A 14,023-nucleotide genomic window follows, 5' to 3' on the forward strand; every position below is an offset into this window, starting at 1 on the left:
CTCTCTCCCTTCTCCTTCCCTTCATCCCTCCTTCCCCCTTCCCTCCCCACCCCTCTCTCTGTCTGTGTGTGTGTGTTCATTCCCTCTCACCCAGTTAGGTCAGTCTGTTTTTTATGGAGATCACAGATCATGGCATACATGTTTTAATTCATATGAAGAATACATATTTAACTCTCATTGTATGTGTGAGTGTATGTGTGTGTATGTGTGTGTGTGTTTGTGTGTGTGTGGTGTTTTTGGTATTAGGGTAATACTAGCTTTGTAATCTAAGAGTGGAATGATCTTTCCTTGTGTCTCTGGTGAAACACCTTGATTATTGATCTCCAATGTACTTTATGGCTAGTGGGTAAGATCCACTGTGTAAACACTTGGTCCTGGGCTGTCCTTGTTGGAAAAGACTGTATCACTCTTTCAATCTTGTACTCATATTGATCTCTTTACATTACTCATTATATATGTACTCATAAGATCATGAATGTATCATCACACCCAGGATGTGACAACAGGAAGGCAAAAGGTGGTCCATGTTTGGTCACCTCTGATATCAATGTTGATGTCTATGTTGTGGAATGAGCAATTTCTTTCTTTGAGGATATTCAACCCTCTGCAGTTCAAGGTTGGCTAGAGTTCCCATGGATCCTGCTTGTCTCTCCCATATCTCACATTTCAATCATTTCTGCCCTCTCTGGGTGATTCAGTCAAGGGTTTGTCGATTTGTTCATCATTTCAATCAACGAGTTCTTTGTCTCTGCCCTTTGTTTCAACCTCTAAGAGTGAAGTTGTGTCCAAGTCTGATCTTTATTAGCGTTCTCAAAACTGCTTTGTGATTGTGTTGGTTTTTTGTTTTATTTTGTCTTGTTTTTATCTCTGACCACATAATGCATCATTACAATGCTTGAGATAGCTTTGGTTTTCACTATATGCAAATTGATATTTGTATATATTTGTATAAGACTCTCGTGCCTGCTTTACTATTATTATTATTATTATTATTATTATTATTATTATTCTGGGATAGTGTGGTGGTTCCATCCTCCACCTTTTGAGGTGAAGGACATGGCAGACAAATTTTCATGCACAGATCTGAGTGATGCAAATTTACTATCAGCATCTAGTCAAACAGGATGGTCTATCTCCAGCCTGGTGAACACTTTGTGTTTTCTGAGCCACATGACAGAGAAAAACTTCAACACAGCAAGAACAACATGCTTTAGAGAAACCCTGGAAAGAAATGATATACTCTTCTAAAATAAATGCCATTATATCCCAGGGCAAATAGTACATCTTTGAAAAAACAATCAAGTCGCCTGCATGCCATATCATCTTCCCTCCATTTCCTTTATAGAAGAGATGGAGTGGCTCCAGCTCTATATGTACAGGAGGATGGTCTTGATGGGCATAAATGGGAGAAGAGGTCCTTGATCCCATGAAGGATGGATGCTCCAGTGTGGAAGAATTCGAGAGCAGGGAGGTGGGAGTGGGTGGGTGGGTGGGGGCACACCCTCATAGAAGCAGGAGGAGGTCAGATGGGATAGGAGGTTCCTGGGTGGGGGGGGGGGAAATGGGGAAAAGGGATAACATCTGAAATGTAAATAAAATATCCAATAAAAGTATATAAAATAAATACATACATACATACATACATACATAAAATTTTAAAAAGAAGAAGAAGAAATTGAGTGAATTGGCTCTGCTCACATTCATGATGGCCTCAGGGGGGAAAAAAAGACAACAGTGTTCAGCAGGTAAATGACAAAAGTAGCAAGGGTTTCTGTAGGTCCAGCTCACCTGGTTTATACCTATCAGCTTACCTGTGAATTCTGCCCCACAGGACAGTCCTGTAAATGTAGTGAGTACTAATGCTGAAGACAGAGGATAATTGACTTCCGTGCTGACACATCCAAGGGGACACATGTGGAGGCTAAGATTGAGAAGACAGGAATTTCCATCTCAGTTAATAGCACACCTCTGGATGTTTTGTCCTTGGAGGACTCTGACAAGAAACAGAACCCTGGACAAACTGACACTATTGATGCTATCAAGGGAATCTACCAAAAAGTAGGTGAATCATAATGTAAGCGAACAAATAATATTCTGCATGGAAGGTCCCCAATAATGGAACTATGAATATGAAATTGGCAAGGACCATTGACATCTACCAAGGACCAGCCGCAGGAGGCACCTATAGCCTCAAACAGGAACAGCAGCAGGCAATGGAAAGGGGTAAGGAGGCAGATCAGTCACCTGTTTAGCAGGTTATGTTTCTGCCTCCCACACCATGCAGAAGAGACACAACATCCAAGTAAGGGAGAACAAACCATGGAAAATGGAGTCCCGAGGAAACCGAGTAGGCATGGCCACCAACATTCATATGAGTATTTAATCTTTCCTTTACAAAGTCACTTCGTCCCATTTATAGGGCATGAGCCTTAAGATGTCTGTGAGCCTAGAAGGAGCTTTCCCACAGAATCCAGCTTATGTGGATTCTGAAGAAATTGAGTGTGAGGCAGAGGATGTGACCGGGGGTGGCGATAGAGGGAAGGAGGAGGGAGAGTGCTTGGTAAAAGGGAGCACAGGTTAGGAAGAGAGGAATCCTGCCTGTGGAGAGCTCTGGTACCACAGAGCAGCTCTATGCTAAGTCCTTCAGTGTCGATGTCACTAATAGAGTCCTTTGTGTCTTCTTTCAAGGGTTGTGCACACTGCCTCTTTTGGCCTGGTTCCCTCCTGTGACTGTTATACTACACCAGGGAAACACACGGTTTAGGAACCATGAGAGAATATTTCCCACACAGCCATATCCACTGGAAATGGTAAGAGTTATGGAGCCAGCACAGCAGCTTGACACAGTCCCAGCAATGGCTCTTCTGTCTCTCATGTCTGGGTTTTGGTCTCTGTGTATTTCATTCTTGGGGACTTTCTGCATTCATACTTATTTTATGTCTTTTCCTGAGAAAAACTATGAGTCTTTTTAGGAAAATCCTAAAATTAACTTTATCTTGTCCTATTTGGAAGCCTTCCCTAAGGAAATCTTCAAGCACAGACAAACACAGCTAGATGAGGCCATTACTGTAGGAATCTTCTTGGTATCTTTCCCTTAGCAAACTCAAATAATATAACTGGTACAGGGTAAACACAGATAATTGACCAACTGAATGGGCAGGAGGTTACAGACTCAAGGCATCTTTATTATATGCTTAGAGCCCTCTGAAAATGCAGTTTAAATATAGGGAATCATACAGGGTACACCCCTGGAGGACTAGATCTCAGTAAATAACACAGATGGACTAAATGAAATCTTTCCTACTGACAGCATAGATAATGAAACATACAGTAAAAGAAGCTAGGTTTAGTATTTGTTGTTCATAAAAAGACTGGTTCAGATATTTTCTGTTCGTGTAGACTATTTTCAAAGTACAAAAACATTGCCAACCTAAGAACAGGCTGTCATATAATCTGTTTGATTTCTAGGAGACATTCTTTAGATTCTTTAAATTGAAGTATAGGGCTGTTAATAAAAATATAATCTGCTCTATTTGTACTTTCTAAGTGTGACTGAACTTGTAAAGCTAGACATGTAATGAAAAGTCAAACATGTCCAAAGGTAAAACTATATAATCTGTACTTCTTAGATAACCTGAGTCTGTCTGTGTTCTGTGAAACCTGTATAAATAAAGAAGTGACCTGAATACTAGTTGTTAGTAATCTGTCTAAACTCCACCTCCACAGTTACCTGGCAACAGCCAGGTATGTTCCTCCCCACAGTTACCTGGCAATAGCCAGGTAGGCCTGCCCACTATAAAAGGGGCTGCTTGCCCCCTCCTCTCCCTCTTGTTCCCCTCGACCCAGCCCCCCCCTCTCCACATGGTCATGGCCAGCCTTTACTCCTCTACTTCTCTCTCTATCTCCTCCAGCTCTCCTTCTCTCTTAATAAACTCCCCCTCATGAAACCGTCTGGTCTGCTGTGATCTGTCTGAGCTTTCACTAGTGACTCAGAGCTGCAAGGTTCCCCAGATCATCCTGCCTGACTCACTCCTCCCTCTCTGACTCTCTGTCTCCTCTCAGGCCACCCTGTCAAATGGCCAGGGAAGGCCTCCTGGCAGGCTAATATCTAAAATATATAAAGAGCTAAAAAAAAAAAAGTAGACATCAAGCAAACAATTTAATTAAAAATTAGGTCTACTCAGAGAATTCTCAAAAGAGGAAACTCAAATGGCTGAGAAACAGTTGAAATAATGTTCAACATCCTTAGTAATTGGTAAATGTAAATCAAAACTAAGGATATATGAAAAATCTTATGGAAACCCACAAGTTAGCAAGCTAATTTCAAAATATCAGTTTAAACAACAGGGAGTTTGAACAGAAGCACCATGCATATACAGACAGTGTTACTCGCAGACAACATGGGCTACTGAATAAAAATCACAGTGTAAGTATTAGATAACTTCGTAGAAATTATTGGTCAGAGAGCCCCCAGAAGTGTCCACAACAACGCAGGCTATTGCCATTATCCTTGGTTACTCACGACGCTGTGGCAGAAACACTGCACACTTTGACTGCAAGAAAAAAATCAAGCCTAAACTGTCTAGGAATTTCCCTGGTGTCCATATTTTATATTTCTTGGAGGTCCTATGCAGGCTTTTAGGCAAGGAAATACATTAATGACTTTACCCAGTCCTCTACCCTGCATGCTACAAAACTGACCTGCCAGGTGAGGTGTGCCAGGCCTTAAAATAATCACACAACTATTAGGACATAATTACTGTCTTTCTGGTTGAATAATCTACAGGAGGAAACTGTATGCCTTATACTCTAATCCTAGTAAAAATTCATGGCTTACGGAGTCATAATTGTTTTACTAAATGGTCATATTGTCAAATTTCCTTCTAAATACTTAAGTAACACCCATAAATGTGGGCTGCTTTTAATCTTGGCCAGAGAAACTTTTTGCAGCAGGCAGCAGCCAATGCAAAGACTAAAACTGGCCAGAGTGTTGGGAATAATAAACTAAGCATTGAGCTCCAAAGGGAGCACTTTACCCCTCCCCCCACTACCTTGGACACACATACACACTCAAACATATGTACACACATATGCATATATTCACACACACACACACACCTCATTAAGGCTCAGAAAACATCACTGAAGAAGAGACTCCATTGGAGAAAACTAATTTTTCTTTTGTGAGCAGTTATCAATTGGAGATAGTACCTGCACCCGAGTTAGGAATGAGGGCTTGTGTCTACTTTCAGATTATCTTCTCTCGTGTGTGTGTGTGTGTGTGTGTGTGTGTGTGTGTGTGTGTTCCTGTTGCTTTCTTCTTGTGTCTGATTGCTCTGGGCAATTCTGGCAGTAGTGTATTGGTAGACTTTCCTATGCACTGCTTATGGGATCATTCTTTGTCTTACAAAAAACTATATGATAATATATAAGGCTGTATGTGTTCCATTACCAGAGAAAAGATAATTTAAATAGGAAAGTATACTACACACAATCTTTGATATGTTGGCTTTGATAATATGTATGTATACCAATCTTTCCAATTTAGCTCTTAGCACACGGGAAAAGACAAGGGAAAATCAAACATGGATGCATCATTTTTGTCCAGGGTACTTTAATCTTTTTGAGCATCAGTATGAGCCTACTCTCTCCCTGTCTGTTTTCTTTGTTAGAAAGATTAGAGACTGCTCTCATTTATGTCTTTCTTATAGAAAATAAGAAACACCATCTTAACAGAGAGCTGTGAGGTCATGTGTATAGTGTTCTATTTATTGATATGTAACATTATAAAGTAACTTGAAATTAAAACATCTGCTTTTTTTTCTTGGAGATAAACTGTCTGTAGCTCTGACTAGCCTGGAGCTCATTTTGGAGACAATAGAGCTGACTTTTGTCTCTGTCTTCTCAGCCATGCTGCTGCACTTGACTTTGGATTCTAAAATCTTTGGGTTTTTTTTTTTTTTAAGGGAAGGTCACAACATTTACCAAGATGTCTAAAAACTACTTCTGCACCTTCAGATTCTTTTATTTATGTGTTTTTCAAAAATTATTAATCAGCCACCATCTGTCTGCTGAACTGTAAGCCTGTCTCCTATATATTGCATATATTATATATGCATATATAATACTATATGCATATATATTGCATATATAATACTGGCATATATTGCAGGTAAATGGTAACCCCTCCAGTTATACAATCCACACTTTCATTGACTATGAGTGCTCATGGCTATCATGGATGGATAGCAGCAAGTTTTGCTTGGCTTTTCATTCCTCTAAGACTGGGGAGTTTGTGGCTCTTAGTTACTGTTTCTTTATGTTTGACAGTCTCATAATCCAGCATATTGTGATTATTACCCTCAAAACCCTCTGATATTTTCCCTTCCTTTCTGGGACCCCCTTTTTCTTCCCACCTATTAGTTCTAGTGGGTATACTAATAAAAAAAAAAAAACCTAACCCCCAACTCCAGCAAACAAGAACAGTTACTGGTCCTTTAGAAAGGATGGAGCTTCATAGGCACCTCCTGTTTCTACGACAGATAGCTGAGGGCCCAATCTTGTGTAAGTATATAGCGCTGTGTATTCATGGCTACAACTGCAGCATCATAATTAGATGGCAGCTTTCCCCATACTTGGTTTCTTTACTTCTTTCTACCTTCATTTCTGCACTGTACCTTAAGTAATGTTCGGTGTGTGTGATACGGATGTCTAGTTTAAGACTAAGGGTTCACCATTCAGTCTCGGAACTTTGGCCAGATAAACTCTCTTGGAGGGTAGACTGGAGCAGTGGAAATATCTTGAGACATTCTTTAAATTTTCCTAAAGTTTCCCTGATTGCTCTTTATAAAGTATTGCTTCTCATAAGGAAATGACATTGGTTAATCAATAGACTCCATTCCTTTCTTTCACTATGTAGTGCAGATCTTGGTATCCTCCTGCCTAAGTCTCCCATGGTTTGTTTAGAGGTGTGTCCCAACTCCCGGAGGCATACTCATACCTAACACTTTAACAATCCTTATTCGTCTAGCTGTTCTCTAGCGTTTTGACTATAGTAGACTCAGATTCACGGACCCGGCTTCCTTACCCGCACAGTTCCGATCAACATCTGAAACCTTCTGGAATAGGCCTTCGCGTTCCACTCAGCGTGAACTACATCTCCCGGCAGCCTTTGCGCGCCCACCTCTGGCGTGGCGCGTGGCCTGCCGGGAGCGGGCTGGGAGGTGGCGGCCCGGCCCAATGGGTGCGAGCTCCCGAGGAGAGGGCGGAGGAGAAGAGGAAGCAAGCGGGCTGCGGGCCGCGTCCCCATTCATTGCAGTGACCTGCTGAGTTGTGGCCCAGTGTTTCCGGAGTCATGGAGGCGCTGATCCCTGTCATCAATAAACTGCAGGACGTCTTCAACACGGTGGGCGCCGACATCATCCAGCTGCCTCAGATCGTCGTAGTGGGAACGCAGGTAAGATGAGGCCGCGATCGCGAGGCCTGGCTCGGCCACAGGCCTGCAGGTGTCAGCCGGGAGGAGGCCGCCGGTTGGCGCTCCGCTCTGGTCCCGGGCGTTCAGCGGCGCTGAGTGGCCCTACAGCCGGGTGCGGCTTGGCCCAAGGGCACTCGGCGGACGCGCGGGCGGGCGTGTGGGCGGCTGTCGCTTCCTTCCGGCGGCTGAGCTCGCGACGGACTCGAGTTGCGGTGGGCAGAGGGGCAGCAAGCTAGTGGTGAGTCGGCGGCCCTTGGAGCATTACAACGTAAAAATAAGATTAAAAGAAAATCCCGGGTATAGTTGGAGATCTAAAGTTAGGAAGGAACACCAGGTTTTTCTTGTACTACTCCATGACTTCGGTGTTCGTAGTTTTGTGACTGTGACTCAAATTTGGTATAAGGTTCTCAAGCCTTACGTGGGGTGTTGGAGATGAGTCCAAATTTTATCTGAAAAGAATACTGAAGAAATAAATATCTAGAATGGGCAGAGATATATGACTTTCTTTCTTTCTTTCTTTCCTTCTTTCTTTCTTTCTTTCTTTCTTTCTTTCTTTTTTCCTTTCTTTCTTCCAATGCCTTCCTTGAACTGAAGAGGAGCAACAGAACTTTAGGGGAGGTGGCCGTTTTTTGGTTTTGTTTGTTTGTTTGTTTGTTTAAATGTTTGTGAGTACACCGTCGCTGCCCTCAGACACACCAGAAGAGGGCATCAGATCCCATTAGAGATCGTTGTGACCCACCATGTGGTTGCTGGGAATTGACTTCTGGAAGACCAGTCAGTGCTCTTAACCGCTGAGCCATATCTCATTAGCCTCCTGGAGGGAATTGTTTTTGAGACAGGCCCTACTCTGTATTTCAAGCTGGCTAAGAATTCACAATGTTACTTGAATTGGCTGAAATTCATAGCATTCGCCCTGCCTCAGCGCTCTTGACTGATAAACCACCATGCCCAGAATTTTTTTTTTTTTTAATTTTTATGATGTGAGTGTTTTTCCTGTTGCTGGTCAGAATGGAAACTAGAGTTAAAGATGATTGTGAGATGCCACGTGGGTGCTATAACCCAGGTCCTCTAAAAGAGCAGCCTTTGCTCTTAACCTCTGAGCCATCTCTCCAGCCCCTTTATAAACATATTTTTAGGTGCTCCCATTTGTTAATATTCTTTTTTTTTTTTTTGAGGTAATGGATGATTTCTCTATTTTCCATGGGTTGTATGACTACATCTTACTACAAAAAAGTATATAAATATTATAAGAAGGAGTAGTTTAGAGAATATTAGCGGATATCCATATACTTCAAACCCTCCTGTAGTTTGTTATTGTTTTTGGCCTTTAAATATTTAAAGCAGTAGGAATTACTTGGGGGCCATTTGCTGGGTTAGCATGGATTTTGTTCGGACAGTCATATCTGCATAATCCAGAATTAACACTTGATGTTGGCAGTGCCTGGAGACCAAATTATCAAGTGTACTATTTGGTTTTTTGTTTGTTTTGGCATTTTGTTCCTGGGATCTTGGAGTAATTTTCAGTGATGCATATTGTTCATTGTAATGGGATATTTAGTTTTTAAGTTAATTTTTACTTTATGAATATTTCCCTGTGTGCATGTTTATGTATCAAATGCCTGTTAATTCCCTTGGAAGCCAGAAGGGGGCAACTGATCTGAAACATGCAAATGGTTGTGAACTGCCATGTGCATGCTGGGGACTGAACTTGGGTCCTCTGCAAGAGCAACAAGTTCTCTTAACTGCTGAGGTATATCTTCAGCCCCTGGGTTTTATAACACTAGGACTTTTATAATAAAAACTAGTTTTTGTAAATAAAATGAGAAAAGATGAAATAGTTAATTTTTTTTTATAACAATCGAGAATTGTGACCTAGCTTTAAAGCAGAAACTTTACATATACTCTTAAGAGATTTCCAAGTGCATTTTAACCATCATACAGTAAAAGAATCAGGGATATGGTGAATCAGAGTAAAGAGTTTAAAATCAGGATGGGCTTCTTGCACACAATAGTGTTAGCCAGTAGAGGAGCGATGGAGGGAAAAGGGAAGCCTGTAAAACTCAGCCCTGTGATGATACTTCTGTGCCACTTCTGCTTGTTAATGTTAGAAATTTTTAAAGGATCAGATTTTTTTTTCTACCCAGCAGGTTTTATCTCTATTCAGTTCTTACCATCTAAAATTTATTAAGAAGAGCCTAGAAACATTTCTTAGCCATTTTGACTTATTCTTTTGAGAACTGTCTGTTTAGATTTATTATCCACTATTTGAATAGGTCTTCTTTTGACCCTTGATTTTTTTTTTTTAGTTCTTTCATATTCTTGATATTAAGCCTCCTTCAGCTATATAGCTAGCAAGATTCTCTCCCACCCTATAGGTTTTCTCTTCATTCAGTTGTTCTACAGAAGCTTTTTAGTTTTATGAGGTCCCACTTGTCAATTGCTGGTCTTAATTCTTAGACAACTAGAGTCCTATTTAGAAACTCATTTTCTCTACCTGTATCCTATAGGGAACTGCCCATGTTTTCTTCTAGCAGTTTCAGTGTTTCACATTTTACATTTAGGTCTTTGATCCATTTGCAGTTAGTTTTTGTGCAAGGTGATAGACAGATATGGTCCTCATTTTGTTTTTCTACATGTAAACTTCCAGTTTTCTCAGCACTATTTCTTGAAGATGCCATCTTTTCTTTGCTGTATGTTTTTGGCATCTTTTTCAAATATCAGAAAGTATTTGCCTCATTGGTCTATATCAGAAGGTGGCTGTAGTCACATGTCATGTCTCTGTTTTCTTTGTTCTGTTCTTCTATGTGCCATTACCTTATTCAGGCTCTATAATATATCTTGTAATCTGGAATGATAATTCCTCTAGAAATTTTGCATTCTCTTTGGCTGTCTGGAGTATTGTATTATTCTATATAGATTTTAGAATATTTTTTCAATATATTTCTGTGAAAAATATGATGGGATTTTGATTGTGATTGCATTGAATCTGTAAACTTTTTTGTATAATGGCCATTTTTACAATATTAATTCTATGTAAACTATATAGCATGAACATGGGATGCGTTCTATTTTTTTAGTGTCTTCAGTCTCTTTAAAGGTTTAAAGTTTTTGCTGTATAGGGCTTTTTTACCTCTCATTATTTCTTAGATATTTTTTCTTCTAGGCTACTATGAATGGGAATGTGTCTTTGCTTTCATATTGTACTTATTGTTCCTATATAGACAAGTGAATTTTTTGTGTATTTTTTTTGTAGGTTGATTCTATATTCTGACACTTTGCTAAAAATTCTGGAGTAATTTTTGTCTCTATTTATGGTGTAGCATCTGCAGACATGAATAATTTCTGATTTCTTTCCCTTACCTTATTTCTCCAACTGGTGTTTTAAGAAATATTCTGAAAGAGAGGGAATGGTGGGCAGCACTGCATAGTTACTGATTTCTGTATGATTCCTTTGATTTTTTTTTCCACCCATTTAGGATAAATGTTGGCTATGGGTTTGTCATCTATAGTTTTTATTATGTTATGTTCCCTCCCTCCAGTCTTTGTCTAGCACTTTGATCATGAAGGCATGTTGGATCTTGTCAAAGCCCTTTCTATAGCTATTGAGATGATTGTGTGATGTTTGTCTTTAGGTTCATTTATTTTATTTATTAAATTATTGTCTTGAATGTGTTGAACTATCCCTGTATCTCCTAGATAAAGCCAACTTGGTGATGTTGAATGATTTTTTTTTTTTTTGTATGCTTGTCTTTGGTTTGGCAGTATTTTATTCAAGATTCTGAATTGATGTTTATCAGGAATATTGGCCTGTAGTTTTCTTTCTTGAGTATTAGAGTGATACTGGTTTTATTACTGATTTAGAAGTACTTCTTCTCTTTCTTTTTTTCTTCCTTTATTTGTTTTGTTTGTTTGTTTTTAATAATTTAAGAACACTTGCTATATATAGATCTTTAAAAGTCTGGTAGAATTCATCTTTAGTGTTTGGCTTTTGTTGTCATTTGCTAGCTCTCATGTTTTACCATTTCGTCTCATTTATTCAAGGTTGATTTAAGTGGTTGATCTCTTGGTTTAACTTTGGTGGTTTGGATCAATTTAGAAATCCTTCCATTTCTTTTAGGTTTTCCAGATTAAAAGAATACAGGTGTTAAAAGTAATTCCTTCTCATACTCTGGATTTCTTTTCTGTCTGTTACATTGTTTCTTTGTTCATTTATGATTCTGTTGATTTTGGTCTTCTGTTTCTTTTGGTTAGTTAGACAACAAAGTGTTGGTATTATTTATTATTTCATAGAAGCTAGCTCTTAGGTTCATTCTTTGTGTTATTTGTTTCTGTTTCATTAATTTCTACTTTGATTTTAATTATTACTTGCTGTCTTCTAGGCTTGGTCTGTTCATGTTTTTTTTTTTTTTCCAAATTATTGAGTTTCATCATTAAGTCCCTTAAGTCTTTCTGGTCTTTTAATGCAAGCAATAGAGGCATAAATTTCCCTATTTAATGTGCCCCAGAGGTTTTGGGGCACTTGTTTTCAAATTTTCTTTCTTTCTTTCTTAAGTTCTTCTTTGACCCATTCATCTTTTCTTAATCTCTAGGAGTTTGTGTACTTATTAGAGATGTTTCCGTCCTTATTTTTATTGTGGTGTAATCTCTATTAAGGATAATTTTGGCTGTTAACTTGGCTACTTCTGAAATCAGCTTGATCACAGATGTTAGGCATGCCTGTGGGGGATTTTCTTAATAGATTATTTCAAACAGAAACTAACAGTAAAGAAGACCCTAAGTCTGGGCCACACCTGTTGGCAGCCTATATAAAAGGGCATAGAAAAAATAAATTTTACCTTTTGCCTGTTTGCTCTCTTGCTGGAAAGTTCATTTATTTATTGAAGTCATTTACTATTAAGGTGCTGATTTTAATCTTGTATTTAATTCCAGTAGTATGCTCTATGAAACTGGATGCACCAGGTTTGGTGCATAGATGTTTAGAATTGCAAGTCTTGGGTAGTTGTTATCTTGATCAGAATGAAATACCTTTCATCTTCTCTGACTAATACTCGTTTAAAGTCTGTTTTGCCCATTATTAGTATAGCAGTGCCTGCTTGCTTCTGGTGTCATTGGTTGGAGTAACATCTTTCATCCTTTCATTTCTAGGTGTTGACTCTCTACCCTGAGACAAAACTCTTAACGCCTGTGGTGGCTTAAATGTGAATGTCTTCTATAGGCTCATATATTTGATTGATTGGACCTCAGTTAGTGGAACTGTTTGGGAAAGGATTAGGCACTGTAGCCTTGTTGAAGAAGGTATGTCAGTAGGCATGGCCTCTGTACTTCATGGTTGTCTCAAGATAAGAGCTCTCAGCTACTGCTCCAGTATCATGCCTGCTTGCTGCTATGCTCCTCATGGGCATAGTCTTTAACCCTCTGGAACTGTGAGCCTATCTCCCCAAAATGCTTTGTTTTATAATCCTTGACCATGGTAAATTTTTTAATGATAATAAAAAAGTAAGATAATCCTCTTATATTTTAACATGCTACTTAGAAGAATACAATATAGTTAAATTTTTCACTTCATAATGAGATGTGATTGACTTTCTCATGGCATTTTGGCCAAAATCTGGGTTGATTTTCTTAATTCATTTCTATTGTGGATGACTAAATGTGTCCTCCATATTAGTTTGGTAAGGCTACCATAACAAAAGCCTATAAACAGGATGGCTTACTATTATTTATAATAAGACAACATCTCAACAGTCTTACTTATTTAATTGCCCTTTTTAGAAGTCCTGACTCTAAATACAGTCAGTCACATTTGGAGATGCTAGATGATAGGGCTTCCAATTTCAAATTTTAGGAGGGTCATATCACAGTTGGACTTAATTACATTACCATGAAGAGACACCATGACCACAGCAAATCTTAAAAAGGAAAACATTTAGTTAAAGGTGGCTTTCAATTCAAAGGTTTAGTCCCTTAAACCTCTGCCATTCTAGGAACATGCAGTGCTGGGGTCCAGCCTCGACACAGGATCGGAGTTCTCAACTGGAAGCAGGGATATCTGAAAGGCGCATAAAAAACATACATAGACTACTTTTTGGGTACAAGCTGACAGGCAATTTTTCAAGGCTTAAAGTTTCTCTCTCTTCTCTCTCATTCTCTGCTTTCTCTCTCGCTCATTTGATCGCAGATTGAGGCTGCACACACTCTGCATTCTCTTGCGCACTCTGCTTTTATCTCATGTGTTTTCTTTTCTTGAACTCCCACACTCCTACACACCTCTGTGCATTCTCATTTCACTCTCACACTCTTCACACACATCTCACATACACCACACACACACACCACATGCACACTTTCACTCACACACACACTCTCCATATACACCTCACATCCTCTCTTCACTCACTCCTCACATCCTCTCTTCACTCACTCCTCACATCCTCTCTTCACTCACTCCTCACATTCTCTCTCCACTCACTCCTCACATTCTCTCTCCACTCACTCCTCACATCCTCTCTTCACTCACTCCTCACATTCTCTCTTCACTCACTCCTCACA

At 39.5% G+C, this 14,023-nt stretch overlaps 1 protein-coding gene across 3 annotated transcripts in view; it reads left to right on the top strand.

The window, feature by feature from the left end:
* The first annotated feature begins 7,192 nt into the window (after positions 1-7,192).
* The window catches only part of Dnm1l (dynamin 1 like), a 54,997-nt gene continuing 48,166 nt past the window's right edge, over positions 7,193-14,023 (top strand). For 2 of the 3 annotated variants that reach the window (XM_028778267.1, XM_028778266.1), the window contains exon 1: positions 7,271-7,456. In XM_028778267.1, the coding sequence (XP_028634100.1) occupies positions 7,355-7,456 (102 nt within the window). In that variant the 5' untranslated portion in view covers positions 7,271-7,354. Of the gene's footprint in view, positions 7,457-14,023 lie in introns of all 3 variants that reach the window. The other variant, XM_028778265.1, reaches the window with a different exon arrangement.

Source organism: Grammomys surdaster, unplaced genomic scaffold (assembly GCF_004785775.1).
Source record: "Grammomys surdaster isolate TR1022 unplaced genomic scaffold, NIH_TR_1.0 331, whole genome shotgun sequence".
In the NCBI taxonomy this organism is placed as follows: Eukaryota; Metazoa; Chordata; class Mammalia; order Rodentia; family Muridae; genus Grammomys; species Grammomys surdaster.